Source organism: Arachis hypogaea, chromosome 20, assembly GCF_003086295.3.
Source record: "Arachis hypogaea cultivar Tifrunner chromosome 20, arahy.Tifrunner.gnm2.J5K5, whole genome shotgun sequence".
Taxonomy (NCBI): domain Eukaryota; kingdom Viridiplantae; phylum Streptophyta; class Magnoliopsida; order Fabales; family Fabaceae; genus Arachis; species Arachis hypogaea.
In genome coordinates, this window is record NC_092055.1 from 118022468 (window position 1) to 118044204 (window position 21737).

The 21737-nt window shown below is 35.6% G+C and overlaps 2 protein-coding genes across 2 annotated transcripts; both read right to left on the reverse strand.

The window, feature by feature from the left end:
• Nucleotides 1-12276: 12276 nt before the first annotated feature.
• On the reverse strand, nucleotides 12277-15611 carry LOC112783201 (probable folate-biopterin transporter 2). Its single transcript, XM_072231515.1, has 6 exons — nucleotides 15477-15611; nucleotides 14563-15068; nucleotides 14054-14313; nucleotides 13854-13949; nucleotides 13599-13769; nucleotides 12277-13089 (listed from the first exon to the last, which is right to left on the reverse strand). Exons 2-6 carry the CDS (start codon nucleotides 14951-14953, stop codon nucleotides 12484-12486), a joined length of 1524 nt encoding a protein of 507 aa, XP_072087616.1. The 5' UTR covers nucleotides 14954-15068; nucleotides 15477-15611; the 3' UTR covers nucleotides 12277-12483.
• Nucleotides 15612-16952: 1341 nt separating this feature from the next.
• On the reverse strand, nucleotides 16953-17632 carry LOC112783202 (probable steroid-binding protein 3). Its single transcript, XM_025826013.3, has one exon. The coding sequence runs from the start codon at nucleotides 17400-17402 to the stop codon at nucleotides 17100-17102; it is 303 nt and encodes a 100-aa protein (XP_025681798.1). The 5' UTR covers nucleotides 17403-17632; the 3' UTR covers nucleotides 16953-17099.
• Nucleotides 17633-21737: the final 4105 nt, after the last annotated feature.

Genomic DNA, 21737 nt, shown 5'->3' on the forward strand with positions numbered 1-21737 from the left:
TTCACCAGCAAAGTTCTACAAGGCCCTGAACTAAGGTACCACAAACTAGAGAAGTTTGCCTACTCCTTAGTAACAGCCTCATGGAGGTTACGACCTTACTTCCAAGCCCACACAATAAGAGTCCAAACGAACCAACCCATGAAGCAAATCCTCCAAAAGACGGATGTTGCAGGGAGAATGGTTTAGTGGGCAATAGAACTCTCCGAGTTTGACTTGAAGTACGAAACTCGGATGGCAATTAAAGCCTAATGCCTCACCGACTTCATAGCGGAATATGCGGGAGACCGAGAGGAAAAGCCAACTACATGGGAACTATACGTAGATGGATCCTCAAACAAGACAGGAAGCGGTGCAGGCATAATACTGGTTAATGAAGGGGGAACACAAATAGAGGTTTTCCTTAAGTTTGAATTCCCAGCTTCTAATAATCAGGCAGAATATGAAGCCCTGATTGCAGGCTTAAAGCTGGCAGAAGAGGTCGGTGACAAACCCCAATTTGACGGTTTGTTTTGTATTGAATTTAGAGCATCTTGATAACCTTTTGTCACATTTAGCCTAGGAATTAGCATGATTTTGTTATCTCTCCCGTATTTGTGATTAAGTGTAAAAACATGCTTTTTAAGCCTTATTTTGATGAATTCTATTTCCTCTTTGATTCCATAAGATGCCTTGATGTGTTTGTTAGTAATCTCAGGATGAAATAGGCTAGGCATGGATCAAAGGAAGCAAGGAAGGAAGCATACAAGTGGAGAGAAGCATTAAAAGTCAAAGAAGCAAAATCAGAGCCATGCACGCGCACGCGCACAAGGCGCTCGCGCGCACATTGCGAAACAGGCCAAGGACGCGCACGCGTACCATGCGCGCACGCGCCGATGATGGCACATGACCTCATTAATGCAACACGTGCCTGGCGATTTGAGAGGTTTTCTGAACCCATTTTTGGCGTCAAATTGCTAAGGAAAAGAAATAAAAGGATGAAGGATTAAGGGGAAGGGGGATCATCATCACTTTTAACCAATAATCACTTTTAGTTTAGAATTTTAGAGAGAGAAGCTCTCACTTCTCTCTAGAATTAGGATTAGGATTAGGTTTAGTTCTTAGATCTAGATTTAGATTCATGTTCTTCTACTTCTACATCTCAATTCCTTGTAGTTACATTGATTCTTCTTCCATTCTTTTATTGCAATTTCCTTTATGTTGTTCTTGTATTTTGTTGTAGATCTAGTATTGTTCCTTCTACATTCTTCCAATTCAATAAGAGGTAATTCATAATAAATGTGTCTTCTTTGCTTTTCTATTGTTGATCTCTTGTTTTTATAGTTGTAGATTCCTTTAATTCTTGCATTTAATAATGTTTACTTCTATTGCACTTTATGTGTTTGTTGAAATGTCTCTTTTAGTTTTAGTGTAGATTTTGTTCCTCTTGGCCTAGGTAGAGTAATTAGTGACACTTGAGTTATCTAATTCCTTTGTTGATTGATAATTGGAGAGGTTGCTAATTGGTTTGGAATGCACTAAAGCTAGTCTTTCCTTGGGAGTTGGCTAGAACTTGTGGCTCAAGTCAATTCATCCACTTGACTTTCCTTTATTTAGTAAGGGTTAACTAAGTGGTAGCAATGAACAATTCTCATCACAATTGAGAAGGATAACTAGCATAGGACTTCTAGTTCTCACACCTTACCAAGGGCCTTTTATAGTTGTTAGTTTACTTTTCTTGCCATTTATAATTCTTGTCTAAAAATCCTAAAAACCCCAAATATAACTCACAACCGATAACAAGACACTTCATTACAATTCCTAGGGAGAACGACCCGAGGTCCAATACTTCGGTTTATAAATTTTAGGGGTTTGTACTAGTGACAAACAACTTTTTGTATGAAAGGATTATTGCTTGGTTTAGAAACTATACTTTACAACGAGATTTTATTAGTGAATTTCTAAACCGTCAAAAATCCGTTCATCAGTCGGTGTGACAAAAGTGACGATATTTAGTGACTCTCAAGTGGTGACCTCCCAAATAAATAGAGAGTATCAGGCCAAAGATCCAAATATGAAGAGATACTTGGAAAAAACTCTGGAGCACCTTGGGCACTTTGCAGAAACCGAAATCAGACATATAACTCGGGATCTTAATAACAGAGCAGACGCCCTCTCCAAGTTAGCAAGTACCAAACCAGGGGAAAATAATAGAAGCTTGATCCAGGAAACTCTCCAAGAACCCTCTGTGGTGAAAACAGAGGACAAACAAGATGTCCTTGAAGTAACCGGGCTAAACCTCGGATGGATGAATCCCTTAGTCGAATACCTAAAATTCGACATCCTCCCCAAAGAGGAAAAAGAGGCCAAGAAAATTCAGAGGGAAGCACAATACTACACTCTGGTGAAAAATATCTTTTATAAAAGAGGAATATCAACACCATTGCTGAAGTGCGTACCAACCTCAAGGACCACTGAAGTACTAGAGGAGGTTCATAATGGGATCTGCGGAAACCACCTCGGGGCCAGGTCACTAGCCAGAAAAGTAATCCGAGCCAGATTCTATTGGCCAACCTTGCAGAAGGATGCCACAGAATTTGTGAAGAAGTGCCAGCCATGCCAGATGCACGCAAATTTCCACGTGGCTCCCCCCGAGGAGCTCATCAGTATAACTTCTCCATGACCCTTCGCAAAATGGGGGATGGATCTGTTAGGACCTTTTTCCCAGGCCCCAGGACAAGTCAAATACTTAATCGTGGGAATAGACTACTTAACAAAGTGGATAGAAGCAGAGTCATTAGCCACCATCATGGCTCAGAGAAGTCAGAGGTTCCTCTACAAAAATATTATCACAAGATATGAGATACCTCATTCTATCACCACAGATAATGGAATCTAGTTCGCCGACTCTACCTTTAGAAGCCTAGTAGCCAGTATGAAGATCAAACACCAGTTCACCTCGGTGGAACATCCACAAGCAAATGGACAAGTCAAGGCACCTAACAAAGTCATACTGGCAGGATTAAAGAAAAGACTACAAGACGCAAAAGGAGCTTGGGCTGAGGAGCTCCCACAAGTGTTATGGGCTTACCGAACGACGCCTCAATCTGCCACAGGAGAAACACCTTTCCGACTTGTTTATGGCGTGGAAGCCATGATACCAGTAGAAGTCGACGAGCAAAGTCCAAGGGTGATCTTCCATGATGAGGTCGGAAATGTACAGGGGCACAAAGAGGAACTTGAATTGCTCCCCGAAGTCCGAGAGCAAGCCCAGATAAGAGAAGCGGCATTGAAGCAAAGAATGACCACCAGATACAACAAAAAAGTCATTCGAAGGAGTTTCACCCCAGACGACTTGGTCTTAATCAGGAACGACATTGGAGTCAACAAATCTGGGGAAGGGAAGCTCGCTGCTAATTGGAAGGGACCATACAAAATTAGTGAGGTCTTAGGAAAAGGTTATTATAAGGTGACCGACTTAAACGGCACCGAGTTACCAAGGTCATGGCATGCTTGTAATATGAAAAGGTACTATAGTTAAAAGTGAACTCTACTCCCTGATGTACTCTTTTTCCAACTTCATTATTTTTCCCAAAATAAAAGGGTTTTTTCTAAAGGAGGGTTTTTAACGAGGCATCACAGTAGAGAATAAGGGACAATAGACAGTCAAAAACCCTTAGTAGCAGTAAAGTACCTTCGCAAATAAATAAAAATCTTTTACAATATCTCTTATAAATTCCTTCTCGCTTTCTTTCTTTCTACGAAACACGCCGACTTAAGCTCGACAAAGCGTGAAAATCCCATGAACCGACCTAGATGGTCGTCAGGATAAAACGACGAGATACAAGTTGGTGTAAAGAGGTTATAAAAGTCGATCGTGGTAAACTCGGAAATTATCTGACTTACAAGTCGGAAAAACCGAGAAACAAAGAAATGCATCGCAAAAATAACCTAAGTCATAAGAACTCAATAAATCAAAAAATTAAGTATAAGGAATACCAAAAAGAGATCGAAAAACCTAGTGAAAGCACCAAGGCAAATGCTATCCCTAGTCCATAAGAAATTTCAAGAAAAACTTAGAAAAAAGGACAGCCAGTGAAGGAAAAGGTTTTTTCAAAAGGAAAGATCAAAGAGGTTCTTTTTCAAAACCTAAACAGACAAACATGCACACAATAAGACAAAGAAAGGTAACTTAAAACCCTTATCTAAAAAAGTGTATTTTTTGTTAGCGGCCATAAAAGGCCAAGAAAGTGTCAGTAAACTACCACCACAGTTTAAAAATAAATAGTTTAAAAAAGGGGAGACCCACAGGCCGGGTCCCCATATAGCCACAATCACTTTTTCAGTTAGGAAGGACGTCACCACCAGAGCTGGAAGGAGTAGTCAGAGCACCGCCAGAGTCAGGAAGAGTAGTCAGAGCACCATCAGGACCAGGGAGAGAAATATCCATAGGAGATGGAGTGGAAGTTCCAGAAGCCTTCGAAGAACTTGGGGCATCTTTTGGTCGGGGAGGGGACTCCATTATCCTTTGTCCCCGAGTCTTTATATCAGACTCGGTGACATATTGGGGAGAGAGAGGAGAAACGATAGCCCCGTCAACCACAATCTTGTCCGGATCCAAAGGAGAGAGATCCAGGTCGGGAGCAAGAACTCCGACCTGTTCCTTAAAGATCCACCACGCCTCTTCAGCCCCGTCAGCAATAGAGTCCTCCAACTCCGTATAGGCCTCCCGAGCTCTCATCAAGTCCTTCTTCACCTCCACAAGGTCCTCGAACAAACTCGAATAGCTCTCCTGCGCCTTCTCCCTCAGGCCCTCTGCCATGGAACACTAGGCCTGCAACTTCCTTTCCCTCTCCTAGAGGCCATTCCTCTCCTCCTTCAATTTGGCGATCTCCTCCCTCAGCACCTTCTCCTGCCTTTGATATAAGCGAAGCCTCCCATCCAACTCCTCAACCTTCGAGGATGAACCCAAAGAGCTAAGGGGAGTCTTCTCAAAGATATCAAGGAACTGTGTGCACACCCCTGCCGCCCTGATACTCTCTTGAGCCAGAATGGTAAGGTGGTTTCGAACAGAAGCATCATCCATACCTATACGAGTATGAGGATAGATATGCTTCCGAACGAACTGAGGCGCATCCACCTTGGCCTCACCTTCAAAAGAAGAGCTAGACTCTAAAGTCTTGCGCTTCTTCTTTTCAAGCTCAGGGGAAGATCGGGGAGGGGAGGACGGCAGAGAAGAGGCTGGGGAAGAAATGACAATAGGTTGGGTGGGGGTCCCCAAACTGCGAGAAGAGAGGGGAGGGGAAGGAAGTGAAGAACCAGCTGCCCTGGCGCCGCCGACCTTGGCACGGGACCTCGCCTTGGCCTCCTGAACTCTCTGGTAAGACTCCCTAAAATTCTTCTTCGCCATCTCTATAAAAAAACAATTAGGTAGCCAAAATCAGTAAAACAAGTCGGAGAAAACAAGTTGGAAAATATGATAAACAAACAAAAAGCTACCTAGTTTTGCCTGGACAAAAGTCGGAGTCTCCTGGAGAAACTTTTTTGTATCCAGGTAGGGGGTTCTCCCCCATACTTCTCGAAGGAACCCCACAATGGCCGCCTCCACTTCATCTAAGTCATCCAAGCCATATTTTTCACAAGGGGAGGCCTCTAGCCAGTACAAAGGAAAGCGAGGGGAAGAATTCTCATCCAGGAAAAAGGGGTGGTGACCCTCTACAGCTTGAACTTTGAAAAAGTAAGTTTTGAAGTCATGGAAGGATTCATCGAAAAGGGTGAAGACTCTCCGACCTTGTATAGCCTGGAAAGACACCCACTGTTGTTTATTATTTTGCCCACTGAAGGGCTTAGTCATGTGGAAGAGGAAAAAGAAAATTCTCAGAGAAGTCAGAAAGTCCAAAGCATGGCTGATAAATTGGTAAATTTTCAGAAAACCCTCAAGAATTAGGGTGAAGTTGGGTAGGAGCAACACGGCAGTGACATAAAACGGCTATTTCAAAATCAGAAAAAGGAAGAAAAATACCCAAACGGGTAATCATGCTCTCATACATATAGAAAAAATGAGGGGCTGCCTCAGTAGCCCTCGCAAAGCAAACCCGGTCTTCTGGACCCGGGACAATCAACTCATACTTCGGCTGATCCTCATCAGAAGTACAAATTCTATGATGAGTGCGAAGGTTGGTGATGAAGTCAGTATCTATAAAGGGTTCCTCCCCCAGAACAGTGACATCTACCCATTGAGTAAGGGTTTCTATAGAAGACATTCTTTCCTAAAAAGGTATAGCGAAACCTACAAAGGAAAAAGAAAAAAGGATCAAAAACAGGGTCTCTAAGGGGCCTGGAATCAGACAAGAGTCACTAAGAGCCTACGAGCCAATTCTCCTCTCTAAAATAAGAACATGCAAATAAAAGCACTTCGTAAAAAGAGAGTAGAGAAAAACTAACCTTTGCTTGAAAAAGGGAAGGAGCAGAGAAAGAGGAAGTCCCTTCGAACAAAGCTTCTTTCGAACAGAGGAGAGAAAGTGTGAAAATTTTCAAAAACGAAGCAAGGAAAGAGAGGGAAAGTATTTATAAAAATGTTAGGGGCATAATAGTAAAAACGGAGGCCGTCATTTAAGGAGAGGCGCCGTTCCCAATGTAACTGATCCCCGCGTATAAATACGCAAATTCCTAACGGACGCGACGTTTGATTAGACGCGACTGTTGAGAATTTTCAAAACATGTCAGTTCTAAAAAATCACGTTGGTTCCTTATCAAGTCGGCTGCGATTCCGAGTTAAAATACTCGACCCCAATTCTTAAAAGAAATTGGGCTCGAGTAGGGGCACTGTTCATACCCTGGACCAACGCTAAGGCCCAGTCTAAAAAGAAAGGCCCAATCCAAGGAGTTGGTCCTTATTTCACACCAACTTTCCCCTTGAAGTCGGTTCCCACCACGACCTGCTCTAAAGAAGTCGGGAACGAGAATTAGCTGGCAGATAATACTAAAATAACTGTCTCTAAAATCTCTCAACCCACTTTCAAGAGCCATATCTCAACTTCCCTAAGATAAAGGGACGGTTACCCACCTTAAAAGGTGGAGCTACCTCAACGGTGGTTATTGGTTCACCACTATAAATACACTGACACCTCTTAGGTATCTCTAAGTCTCAATACTCTCTAAACCTGCTTACACCCTTGCTGACTTAGGCATCGGAGTGTCTTTGTAGGTACCACCCCCATTCACTCATAGTCACAAGTCGGACGGAGGCCCAGAAGCACGATTCCCTGCGAAGGCTTCCCTCCTCAGACGATTGGGCCAGCCTAACGAGTCCAGCCCATCAATCTCCGGTTACCCATCGTAACAGTTACTTTTACTACAAAAAAAAAAACTTACATATCTAAATTTGTTTGTTAATCAAGTTGGTCTAATAATAACATAAATTAGTAATCAAGTTGGGTTGCTTTAGTAGTTAGCTCACTAGTCCGCTTACCCAAGTGTCGGAAGTTTGAATCCCGCCTTGTGCATGCAGCAACCCATTGGCTAGCGGCAAACCCTTAAATGGAGCTCAGTACCGCGACGGATTAATTCTTGACCTGTCCGGCTGAGAAATACCGTGAAAAACAAAAAAAAAAAAACATAAATTAGTTATGAGTAACATTACTTATTCAATTTGGTTAGACTTGGTTCGTAACAAAATTTTATTATGTAGTATTATTCAAATATATAATACCCATTACAAAAGTTAAAACGCCCTAAAATTAAGGCTTGTTTTGTTTAATTTTGTTTTGTTTAATTTCGACAGCGAAATTTTTCTGTATTATTTTTCTGATTAAAATAAAGTAATTATAAGTAGATTAACATTCGACGTTAGTGTCCAAGAAATAAAATGTAACTACACAAAAAACTAGCCTAAAGAGAATAATTTATTACGTTGCTAGAATAAGTTTTTCAAAAATAAAAATAAAAGTATAATTGTGTTTTTTAAAAATATAAATTTTTTATTTTGTATTTAATAAATTTAAAATATATATTTGTATTTGTAATTTTTAAAAAATAAAAATACTTTTAAAAATATCTAAAATAAAATTTTTAAAATTTAATTTATATTTATCAAAATTAAAAAATCTAATATAACTTATATATTAATTAATTTTTAAATTTAATCCTTATATTTATGTTTATTATAAAATTTTTAAAATTTTAAAATTTTTTTATCGTGCACAAGTATTATTATTTGTGTTTATTGAAATAATTTTTAATTAATATAGATATTACAATTTTTAAAAAATTTAGCTTTTACAAATTATTTTTAAGAAAATAAAAGTTTTACTAACCTAAATATGTAACTACTTTTTCAAAAAACATAATACTAAAAATGTGTGATATTATTAGTTTTCAATAGTCATTAGAGTAACATTGTGTAGTGAATTAGTAGCTTTACATTATAGACCATTCACGCAAGACGTCCAGAGCTCCCGGCTACTAGCTATTAGGTAGTGCTTTATTTAATAAGCTAATAGTCTATAATATGGAGCCACTAATCCACTACACAATGTTACTCCAATGACCATTGAAAACTAATAATATAACACATTTTTAGTATTATATTTTTCAAAAAACTAGTTACATATTTAGGTTAGTAAAATTTTTATTTTTTTAAAAATAATTTGTAAAAGCTAAGCTTTTTAAAAATTGCAATATCTATATTAATTAAAAATTATTTCAATAAACACAAATAATAATAGTTGTGTTCGATAAAATAATTTTAAAAATTTTATAATAAATATAAATATAAAAATTAAATTTAAAAATTAATTAATATATAAGTTATATTAAATTTTTTAATTTTGATAAATATAAATTAAATTTTAAAAATTTTTACCTTAAATATTTTAAAATTATTTTTATTTTTTAAAATTACAAATACAAATATATATTCTTTTTAATTTATTAAACATAAAATAAAAAATTTGTGTTTTAGAAAAACACAATTACACTTTTACTTTTATTTTTGAAAGACGACTTCTAACAACGTAACAAATTATTCTCTTTAGGCTAGTTTTTTTTCGTAGTTATATTTTATTTCTTGAGCATTAAGCTCAGATGTTAATCTACTCATGGTTATTTTATTTTAAACAAAAAAATAATACAAAAAAAATTTCTCTCTCAAAATTAAACCAAACAAGCCCTAATTTTAAGGCGTGCTTTAAGTTTTATAATGGTTATTATATATTTGAATAATACTATACAATTAAATTTTTATATAAATTAAATTTAACTAAATTAAATAATAAGATTTAAAATAATGGTAATTATTTTTTTTAATATTAAACTAATTTAGACTTAGTTAACAAAAAAATTTGAATGTGTAACATTACTCAATTATATAATATATTTTTTAAAAAATAAGTAAAAAATAAATATTCATACTGATAATATAATCTATATATATGTCACTTGTTTATTCGTTTCTGTTTTCATTTTATTGATACATAATAATTTGTCATCGTATCAAAATAAGAATTATTCTTCACGTACAAACATTTTTTCTATACAAATTATGCAAGTTATTTATATTCACGCATACACATTTTTTTTCGTATTGTTACTACACGTTTTTCTTTTTCTTTGTTATTTTTCTTTCTCGTTATCGTCGTCACCAATACTACCACATCTTTCTCCTCCTTTTTTCATTGGAATTTCTTCTTCTCCTCCTTCCTTTTTCTCTTTCTCATCCATCATTAGTTATCTCGTTATTAAAGATAATGAATAGTTCAAGTTCAGATTGTCAATTGAACCAAAACGAAATTAATTATTGTTTTGAATCCAATCAAGTAGTTTACGTGTGGTTTGATTCAAGTTAATTTTTTCGTTATTAGTTTATGATTTTGTAAGTGAATAATGTTTCATCGTTGATGGTTTGAATTGAATGTAATGTAAAAGTTCTATATTAAAGAAAATATTTTTCTGTATTTGCAGCAAATTTGCGTGTAACACGAAGATATTTGGATGTAACACGAAGAGATTTAGGTGTATTCTTTAATAATTTTCGGTGTATGTGTACTGGTAAATTCTGCATAATTCAAAACTCTTCTTCTCCCTTCTCCTTATGTTCTGCTGCTTCTTCTTCTTCTTTTTCTTCATCACCATCATCATCATCATCATCTTCTTTTTTATTCTTATTCATCTTTTTTTTTCTTATTTTATCTTCTCAAGTTTCTTCTTATTTTACTCTTTTAACAAGAATAAAATAAAAAAAAAATCAAATAAAGAACAAGAAGAAACATATAATGGTACAAAATTACTTAGAAGAGTATGAACTTACATTTATTCAACTAAAAGAAAGAAAGAAATAAGGAAAAAAAGAAGAAGAAAAAAATGTAGCATTAGAGGAAATATTTTTCTGTATTTGTAGTAAATTTGGATGTTACATGAAGATATTTGGGTGTATTATTTAAAAATTTTTGGTGTATGTATGTTAATAAGTTCTGTATAATTTAAAACTTTTCCTCTTCCTCCTCCTCATCTTTTGCTGCTTCTTCTTCTTTTTTTTTTCATCATCATCACCATTTTCTTCTTTTTTTTATTCATCTTTTCCTTTTTGTTTTACTTTCTCAAGTTTCTTCTTGTTTTACTCTCTTACTAACACCACCTTCTCCTCCTCCTCCTCCTCTTCTTCCTCCTTCTTTTTTCATTGGAATTTCTTTTTCTCCTTTTTTCTCCTTCACCTCCATCATCAGTTATCTCGTTGTTGAAGATAATGAATAATTCAAGTTCAGATTGTCAATTAAACCAGAACGAAATTAATTATTTTGAATCCAATCAAGTGGCTGAGGTGTGGTTCGATTCTAGTTAATATTTTCGTTAGTAATTCATGATTCTATAGGTGAATAATGTTGTTTTTGTTTGTGAAAATTGTTGTTCATCGTTGATGGTTTGAGTTGAATGTAATGTAAAATTTCTACATTAAAGAAAATATTTTTCTGTATTTGGGTGTAACACGAAGATATTTGAGTGTTCTTTAAGAATTTTCGGTGTATGTGTGTTGATAAATTCTGCATAATTTAAAACTCTTCTTCTCCCTCCTCCTCATCTTCTACTGCTTCTTCTTCTTTTTTATCATCATCATCATCATCATCTTTTTTTTTTTCTTATTTTATCTTCTCAAGTTTCTTCTTTTTTTACTCTTTTAACAAGAATAAAAAATAAAAAAATCAAATAAAGAAGAAGAAACATATAATGGCACGAAATTACTTGGAAGAGGATAAACTTATATTTATTCAACTGAAAGAAAGAAAGAAATAAGAAAAAATTGAAAAAAAATGCAGCATTAAAGGAAATATTTTTCTATATTTGCAGCAAATTTTGGTGTAACACGAAGATATTTGGGTGTATTGTTTAAGAATTTTCGGTGTATGTATGCTAATAAGTTCTGCATAATTCAAAATTCTTCCTAATCCTCCTCATCATCTTTTGCTGCTTCTTCTTCTTCATCTTCTTATTTCATATTCTCATAATTCTTCTTGGGAGGAAAAAGTCAAATAAAGAAGAAAAAATACATAATGTTGCAAAATAAATAGAAAGAGAAGGAGGAAAAAATGCAGCAACAATAACAGTAATAAAAAAACGACGATGAATATGAAACACGCGAAGAAAAAGGAGGAGAAACGCAAAGAAGAAGGAGAAGAAGAAGGAAGAGGAGGGGGAGAAGAAGGAGGAACGCAAAGAAAAAACGACGGTTGTGATTTTGATCGAGGAAGAAGAAGAAACGTCTTTCATAATGGTGGACGTTATGGAAACTGTTGAGTAGCGCGCGTGTTAACACGCTCGTATGAGTGAGCGTCCTTTTTGTTGGGTTTGACCTAACTTGTATGACTTATAAATCAAAATGACTTATATGTGTAGCACTTCTGCCAAAATAATTATCTAATATTTTTTGTGATGAAGTATCTTATTCCCACATTTATATGGGAGTATAGAATCCGTGATATTTTATGGATACTTCAATATTTAAAAAAGTTTTTTTAATACCAAAATTTGTTGTCTATTTTTTTATTTTTAAACTTAAGAAAAAAAAAGTATAGTTTGTTTAAAAATGATAAGCGCAGTTTATAATTTTAGAATAATACTACGTATCTAAGTTTTTTTTATGAACCAAGTCAAATCAAGTTAAAAAATAAGATTTGAAGTAATACTATCTCTAACTGATTTTTGTTGATGTTAGACTCATAAAATATTTAAATATTAATTTTTTTTCAATAATTTAAATTAAAAAAAAAAAAAAACTCACTCAAACAAGTCTTAAGTTAGAAACAACAATTTTATGTAAATGCATTAGTTATTGAATAGAAAAAATTAAAAGATACATTAATTAAAAGAAATTAAAGAAAAGTACAACATTCAATTGAAGGATTCTCAATTTCTTGTCACTTCTCTAAAAATATTGCTACAACATTGGCTTGATCATTTGTGTGTAATGGAGATTGAGAATCTGAAAGAATGTTTCTTAAATTTATTATTGCTTTGCTACATGGCATCAACATTGTTCACAAGTGAAACCAATTCAATATTATTCTCCATTTCAGAAGTTTCAATAACCACTTCTGAATCCAAGCTTTCACTTGTTGCAAGAATGGAAGAGTTAGGATCAGCTTTAGGCACCAAAAAAAGCAAGCAAAGTGGTGTGATCCTTAAGATGTTCCTCAGCAAAATAGCTAACCAAAGATTATCAAACTTTGTTCTTGTAATCTTAAACAAGTGAAGCAAAAGTCCTCCACCCCATGAAGAAGATAGCACTCCAAAGTTATCAATGGACATTAATAATGCAAAGAATGTGCCTTCAATACCTGAAGGGCAAAGCTTTGCACTGAGTACAAGCATGGGCATCCATTTGAGTCTAGTAGTCATTTGAGCAACACTATCAACTATCATTACAAACAAGTAATCTGGTATACCAAACTTGAGGTTCAATCTCAACACCATAACCAAATCTACCATGCCTGATAATGCATATATTAGCTGAGTCCAGAAGAGGAGGTCTCTGAATGCATAATCCTTTAATGCATACTGATATAGTAATGCACCTAAAAGGGCCCCAACTGAACCAATTGAGAATATGAAACCAACTGTCTCCTGCACAAAGAAAGAAGGGCCTCAAAGGCAATTGAGAATATGCATCACCTTCTAAATATGGTATAATTTCATATAAACCATTATTTTCACCCACCAATGTTTAGAAGGCTGGCAAATTTACCCATAAAAAAAATAAAATTGACTTTGTACCTATGAAAAATGGATTTCGGCCAACAACATTATCTAAAACCTAAAAAGTTATCCGAAACTCTTAAATTATCCTTCTTAACTTAACATACCCCACTCCCAACCCTTTATTACCACCACCCAAATTCTTTCTCATCCCCAACTACGACCACTGCTTCCATTGCCACCTCCTTCTCTTTACCACCACCATTACAATCTCCAAAGTTGATTTTTTTAGGATTTAGGTAATTTTGTCAATCAAAGCACATCTTCACAGGTACAAAGTCAATTTTGTTTTTTCGTAGGTAGATTTGTCAACATTTTTAATATTTGTAGATAAAAATGGTAGTTTACTCGATCATTAATATTCCTAACCAAATTACCTGAGAGAAAGATGGCCCAGCTTTTGGATCTGTATACCAATAGAACAATCCTTCAAAGATATTCAGACTCAAAGCATATGATAAATACATGTATAAACAAGGCTTCCATACATCATCCTTCTTCAGTGTTGTCCACATAGACTTGCTAGCATCAACAAACTTTTGGTTCACCTACACACAATTATATAGATAGTTGTATTAGCTAGGATATCATTGAATTGAAAATAAATGAACGACACAAGCTAATTATTATACCTGTTTGTAGGCAAAGTTAGGCATATAAGGCTCATCAAGCATAAACCCAAGCAAAATTAAAAGTCCAGAAGGGATTGTCATCAAACCAAACACCCCCTGAGAAAAACGGTTTTTCATTAGTATATAACCAATGAAGTGCATTGAAAACCAGAAAACCTTCTCAAGATTAATGAAAACTTTTTAAGTTTCAAGAGGCTAACCATAGGGCCTATGAGATGAACAAAGATACCACCAATGGAGAATCCTAATAATGCTCCTACAGAACTACTGAAGGCGCATAAACTTTGCATGTCGGCGGCCAGTGAAGGATGGGTGATACTGTTCTGTGCCACACAAGCATCAATGGTAACATCAGCTATAGCCACACCAGTACTACTAGCAGTTAATGCCAAAATGGCCAACATAATGTGCAGGTTTTCATGCAAAGATAATAGAACCATGCTAATCACTCCTATGAAACCTGTCACAATGAAAAACAAAAGAAAATCATTTAGAAATCTGCACTATGATATATTTGAATCCACTTCAAGCATCATGATTTTTCTGTCTTATCTTTGTCTCTAGTATTTCATCAATAAGAAACTTATAAACTGACTGAGATCCAAGAAAACTGGAGAGATTCAAAACTGTGGAACAAAGTTCATCAATAAGTAATGTATTTGAATTGAACAAAAATACAGAATGTATTAACTATTAATAAAAAACATACCAGCAAAAATGAAATAAGGTCGCCTGCGATATCCGAGAATGGGAAGAACATCTGTAAGAAGACCCCACAAAGGCTTAACAATCCAAGGAATGGAAGTGATTCCTGCATAAACCTGTGCTTGTGATGGCTGCACTTTCTGAACATCTTTCATGTAATACTTTGTTCCAACACCAGAAAGGCCTCCACCAAGTCCTTGACTCACTCCATAAACTATTATCACACCAAACACAAAGCTCCAATGCATTTCCCTTGATAGCATCTTAAACCAATGCACAGGGATGCAGATACAACCACACCAGACACTACCCTTCTTCCTTTCTTCATCTTCTTCTTCTTCTCCTTCTTTTTCTTCACCACAGGGATCCTTCAGATTTTCCTCTTCTTGTTGCATAACTATAACTCTCTTGATGATAAAGGCTAATATGTTACAAGACCAGATTCATCCACTATTTTCTTTTCTGATTTCAATGTCCAATCACTATGTATATAGAAGCGTTGACCTGGACCTGGTGGTATGGCAGTGGAGGATCTAGAATGAGAATAAGGAAAAGAACAAAAACAACAAAATAGAGAAATCAAAATTACTATGAATGCAACTGAGTTTCATCACTAAGTTGCATCATTTTGACTCAGACCATATGAATCTGGATAGAATCTAATCTATTATCACTCCAGCTGCAACTTAAGCCTTATAGCCGCAAAGCTATTAGGTGAAAAATAAATTATAAATTATGTTTTATATATAAAATTATTATAAAACTGATCTGAATTTGGCATTCTTTTTGTTCTCACATTAAACTAAATTTCGACCCAGTAAGTTAACAAAAGGGTGCTTTGATGTTTCCTAGAAAAATAAATAAATAAAGAGAGCCTATTTTTCTTGTTATTAGAGTATTTGTTTTTCTTACTCTTACATTTATGAGCAGGAGGAGAAATTTTAGAGACTTCTTAAGAAGTTTCGTAGCGCAAATATTAAATAACGTGAAATAAGTAGAAAAGGTAGAAAGGTCTGAAAGGAAGATCTTGTTGCTGAAGGTGGCAACTGTGTCCGAAACGAGGTTTGCGAAAATTAAAGCAACGATAAAGTACACGCCTGTCATATAACACTAACTCACCAACTACTTTTCTCTATTTACGAATGCACACGTGGATATTAACGGTCATGCAAATCCAAAGCTTCAACATGTGCACAGATGATGCTTTTATTATTTTTTAATGTAAAAGGACAGCTTTGTTTTTAGGATTATGCTTATTTCAAATTGAAGGACGCTAAGGTTCTAAGCAATGCAATTTAGAGATGAACATGAGTAATGAACAATGCATGTGAGTTTGCATAAGCATTTCAAATTGATATTCAACTGAGGTGTTTATTGCGCTTAATTAACCACGCGAAGCTAATGCTTAAATTTTCTCTTCTTAGTAAATAAATATTTGTTCTTTTGAACAAGTATAAATGAATGATTTTCTTCTGCAATTAGTTCTCTCATTTTTATATAAGTTTAGCCGTTGACAGATGCATTCATATATTTAAAGCTGAAGCTGATATTGCAAGCTATAAGGGTACCAATGTTAAAATATTACTTGCATAGTGTTGAGTAGAACCCAATACAAACTCCTAAGCGTGGCAAAAGAGTAACAAATCTGTTTGCATGAATCAATGGCACTAGTTAATAGTTATTGCTGCTAGCCGAAGTGTCAGTGCTGTAAAGTTTGGTCATCTTTGCCATCATATACCACAAATTATTGAATGATCTAGGTGATGATCTGATCTTCTAACACATTGAGCTTTAGCTCGATATATCATGTGAAGATTGTTAACATGATCTTATCATCTAGGAGGATGATATTTTCTATTTATTCTCCAATATGTCTTATTTAGACTCTACCTTAAAAATGATTGTGCAGATCGCAGAGCAATTAACTTGTACCCTCAATCGTGAAGCGTTTTGGATCACTGTTTTCTATACCGCAAAATGGTCTCAGAAACGTTCTAAAGTGTAAACATCACACTTAAATTTTTATCAAAATGGTACTGAATTTGAATCTGACTCGAGTTTTTCAGAGGCAGATTGGTATGTGTTTTTGAAGAACAAGTAAAGGGACGGAAGCTAGATCATTAGATTGTCTTAATCTCTCTCATTCGATATAATTAATACTTTCCCCTTTCGAACAGCAATCAAATTAATGACGCCAATCTTAGCAATATTTCAGTTTTCACTTCCAGAATTTACATACTTCACCAGCCATTGAAACATAATCAATTGACAAAATTAAAGGCACAAATGGATTCAACAAACCATAATCAAACTACCAATTTTGCAATCAAAGAATCAAAAACCACAGAGGAGCAAGAAAAACTGCAAAACCTAACATTAGATACATCATGCAAATATGCAATACACACAGAGAAAGGGCTTTTATTGTTATTATTATAGCGGAGATTTTTCATGTCAAAGCGCACTCAACAACACAAACATTATAAACGGCATAATTAGGGTTTCAAACACAACAACAACGACAACAAAATAGCGATGAAATTAGTTAAGAACACGGCCAACGACGGGATACTTAGCCTGAAACTTGTTCTCCCAATCGGTGAGGACGCCGATCTCCTTCTCGGAGAGGCCGTCGAGGGAAGGGGAGACGTCTTCGTCGTTCTTGCTCATCTTGGCGAGTGCCCTGCTGGCATCTTTTCCGGCGAACATGGCGTAGGGGCCGCCGGGGCCGTAGAAGGACTTTCCGGCGGTGACGTCGAAGACTCGGCCCTTTATGGCGACGTATATGGGCTTGGATGGGTCTGTGCCGTTGTATTGGCTTAGCTGCTGCGGTGTGAGCTCCATTGATTTCTTGTGCAGCGTTGATTGTGAGAGAAGGTGAAACGATCAGCACCACCAACTTGCAAGTGGATTACGGAATATTAGTGAAACAAAATAGTTCCTGTGTTTTCTCGCCACTTTCAACTCCTTATTTACTTATTTATTTTTTAATATTTCATTATCTCAAAAGTCACATCGACCACCACAGTCCAACCACCGACTCCCCAATTGGTGCAGGCTTTCAGCACCAACAGAAATGGGAATAACTTTCTTAGGAAATAGGTATATATTCTTTATTTTATTTTATTAAAAAAATAATTTTATCATTTGAAATTATTTTAATATGAATAAATGGTAAAATTTGTTTCGAGAAAATTGTTGTTCTTCAAATTAGCTTTAGAAAGTTTTTAATTAAATTGTCCTACCATCACTTCTTTTGTCAATATACCATGTTAAGTCACATCACAACATACCAAATAGTTTTAGTTAAATATTAACATGATAAATTTATAAAAAAATAAATATCAAATCGGTATTTAAAAAATTCTAGTACTAATAAAATAGTATTTACTTTTTGTTATTGATAAAATAACTCAAAAAATTTTAAAATTTGACAAAATACCCAACCATAAAAAAAATAACGTCATAGTGAACAAAAAAAGTTGATGTGGCCGTTCAAAAAGAACTCCAATAATGGCATAGAATTTCAGTGACGTTTTCCTTCTTCTTCTTCGCCATAACCGAAGGGTCTTCTTTGCTATGCGGAAGCCGACGCAGTGACGAGGTGCTGCCATGGTAGAGGGAACACGGAAAAAATGCAACGTCGTGTTGAAGAAGAAGCAGCGACTAACAGAAAATGCGGCGAGGTACTACCATGACGAAAGGAGAAGCAGCAACGTGCCATGGCGATCTGGCGGAACGGGACGCGAAAAGGGACACAGCGGCGTGTTGAAGAAGAAGATAAATAAATAAATAATAACCACAACAAATAATAATAACAAAAAATATAATAATAACATATACGGTTTAAATAATAATAATAATAATAATAATAATAATAATAATAATAATAAGTAACATAACAACAACAATAATAATAATTGTTCCGAGGTATTACCTAAAACTTAGGTGGATTTGGGTTTAGATGTAAAGTCCAAACATTTTTGGGTGAGAATTTCGACTTGTTCGCTGGAATGATAGTTTATCCGACATCTTTGCCTTGACAATAGTAAGAAGTACTAGGGGTGTGTATGGGCCGGATGAAACCGGGTTTGATGTGACACAGACCCGACCCGAAATATATATCGGACTTATTTATTAGATCCGAACCCGACCCTAGACCCGTTGAAATCTATACACTTTCGGGCCACGATTATACCGGGTAAAAACCGGGTGAAAACCGGGCCGTTAACATTATATTACCTTGATACCTTCTTCTAAGCTAGCATGTGAAAATATCCAAATTTTCAAGACTCTAACCATTATTTGACATGGTAAAATTCACTTAGAAAAATATAACAAGAACCAACTATTCTCTAAAATTAAAGCATAACCATAATCAATACTAATATTGTCTAATAACACCAAATATTTAAATCAATATAAATAACACAATATTATGCATTAGTCTAAAATCTTATGCATTTTAAACATAAAATATTAACTTATAGTCTTATAATAACTAATAACACAAAATATTAAGGTTTACAATACTTAAATTCCACATAAGAATAGCCATCATCCATCACTAATAACACAAAATATTAATTGTGTATGATGACCGGGCCGACTTCGGGTGACCCGAGCCATGGCCCGGACCCGACCCGAAATAATGATCGGGTCTATTTTTGAGACCCTTATCCGACCCTAGACCCGGTAAAATCACACCAAAATAGCCCATAAAGTCTTCGGGGTCGGGCCGGGTCTTCGAGCCGGGTCGGGCCATGCACACCCCTAAGAAGTACCTACATGGGACTTCAATACCTAAGTCAACAAGAATTTATATAGGTTTAAAACGAGATTGGATTTGAAAAAAATACTTGAGTGTTGGAGTATTTATATAGTGGCAACACAAGACTTAGACATTTCTTGGATTGCGTTTGTTTACAGAGACAGAATATTAAGACAGAGATACAGGACACAATCGTGTTTGACAGATGAGATATAGACAGAGACATTATGTCCAAAGACACTAAATTAGTGTATTTTGTGTCCATCCTAATAAAAATGACACGGAGATACTAACAAGCAATACAACTTATTTTACATTTTTTTAATTATTTTTATTAATTTTTTATAATTATATTTTTCGTTTTAAATTTTTTAAATGAAAAAAAATAGAATAAATTATATTTTTATAATTTGTTCTAATTTATCATTAAATAAAATATAAAAACACAAAATTTTGTATCATCTTTTATATTTTGTTTTTAATATCTTATTCTATTTTATTCTGTTCTAAAAATTAAACACAACCTTAAAGATGAGTTATGAAAAGTGAAAACCATAAATTGTTATTCTCTTACACGGTAGGAAGTTTTTTTTTTTTTGTCAAGTGGATTGAACAACTCCCAATCCTAAGTGTCACAGCACACCCACTCACATATACTACTATTACTAACATGGATTTTATATTCCTCAATGAGAATTCGAACCTGGGTGCAGCTCCCAGCGAGACAGGTGATGCTGCCATTGAACCAAAACCTCAGCTGCATTTAGCATGTTTTTCAAATCGGGTTGGATACAAATTTTGGAGACTGGTATCTAGATCGGTCCAATCTGCATGAGTGAAACCACATAGACCGGATTTAACATTATTGGGCCGAGCTCATGCAGTCCAATACCATATATTTTCTTGCCTGTCAGTGAAAGGTGGACTAAGCTTATGTCTAGGGGTCCACGTATAAACAACTACTAATTTTCGTTCATTTCTTTATATAAATTTTAGGGCAATGTACTGAAATAAATAAATTGAGTGAATCCTTTATCTATATACATGATTTGGAAATTGGTTACGTGCATGTGCAAATTGATTATTATGTAATCCATGGGAGCCAACCACGATTTTAAGTTTATACATAAACCGTGGTTATCTAGCACGGTTTACGTTTGAAGAAGATGGATCATAAACCGTGGCAAGCTACCACGGTTTACTAAGGGAGAAAAATATACATAAAACCTTGTGTTCCACTCAAGAGTATGACTCCTGTGCTCCGACGTATAACTCGGTTATGGTTGGGCTCGATGGTCCTCCTATAACTCGAAACGTCTTCTCTGGGAACGGGGCGTGATCGGCGTAGAACCTGCAAAAGGGACTCCAACGCCCAAGTCAGTAATATCACAAGATAACGAGGAATACTTTAAAAGAGAATAAGGTAAGAGCATTAGGTGAGCTGAAGTGTTTTGTGCTTAAGCGTTTAGATGAGAAGAGATCAGAGAGGGAGTTTTCTATCCCCTAGTAGGGTTAGGGGGTGACTTTATATAGTCGAGAGAGCTTAGTGGTTTCGCCGTTATACTGTCCTTGATAGTAGGGCTGTTATGGATATTTTCTGTTGTTCCTTATATCTCGGTTAGTTTTTGAAAGATTCAGATATTATCGGTTAGTTTCGTAGGATTTCAGATTCGATCTTTTCTATTTGTGGATAAGCTCGGTCAAAGCTTCTAGAAGCCGAGTATATCGGTATGGATCACAGCCCCCAAGCTTGGCCTGTGAAAAAAACGGGTTGAGCTTTTTGTGTTTTCGGCTTTTTGAAGCTTTGTTGACCGTAATGGAGCCCCCAAGTTCAACTTGTTTTTTTTTGTTGTTGGCCTATTGTTTGTGATGCGCAGTATGTTTTTTCGTTCCCGCTTCCTTTGTTGGTGGTTTTATGAAACGTGGGATAGTGGGTGTCTTGGGAGTTGTGGTTGTCTCTTTGACTGGTTGCTGTGTTTGCATTGAAGTTCATCACTTTGCTGTTGGGACGCGTCATGTCTAAAAAAGGTTAGAAAATTGTTTTTGTCTGTTTGCTTTCTTTTCTTTGTAAAAAATGGGGAAAAAAGGTATTGTTGCTATTGATGAGGGTGACGTTTATAGCTGGGTTGATAATGATGTTAGGGGACGTGTATCCGTGTTTTGTAATGATGAGCTTGTGAAACAACTGAATGAGGCTAACTGGGTAAGGCGTGGTCATGATCTTGAGGTTAGGTTTCTGTCCTGTAGTGAAAATGATAGGGTTTGTGAAAAAAGGTCTGACTGGAGTTACTTCTATATGTATACGTGTTTGCTGACTGAACTTGGTGTACGTTTTCCTTTTACTGACTTTGAGTGCGGGGTTTTACACCAGTTAAACTGTGCTCCGACATAATTGCACCCAAATTCTT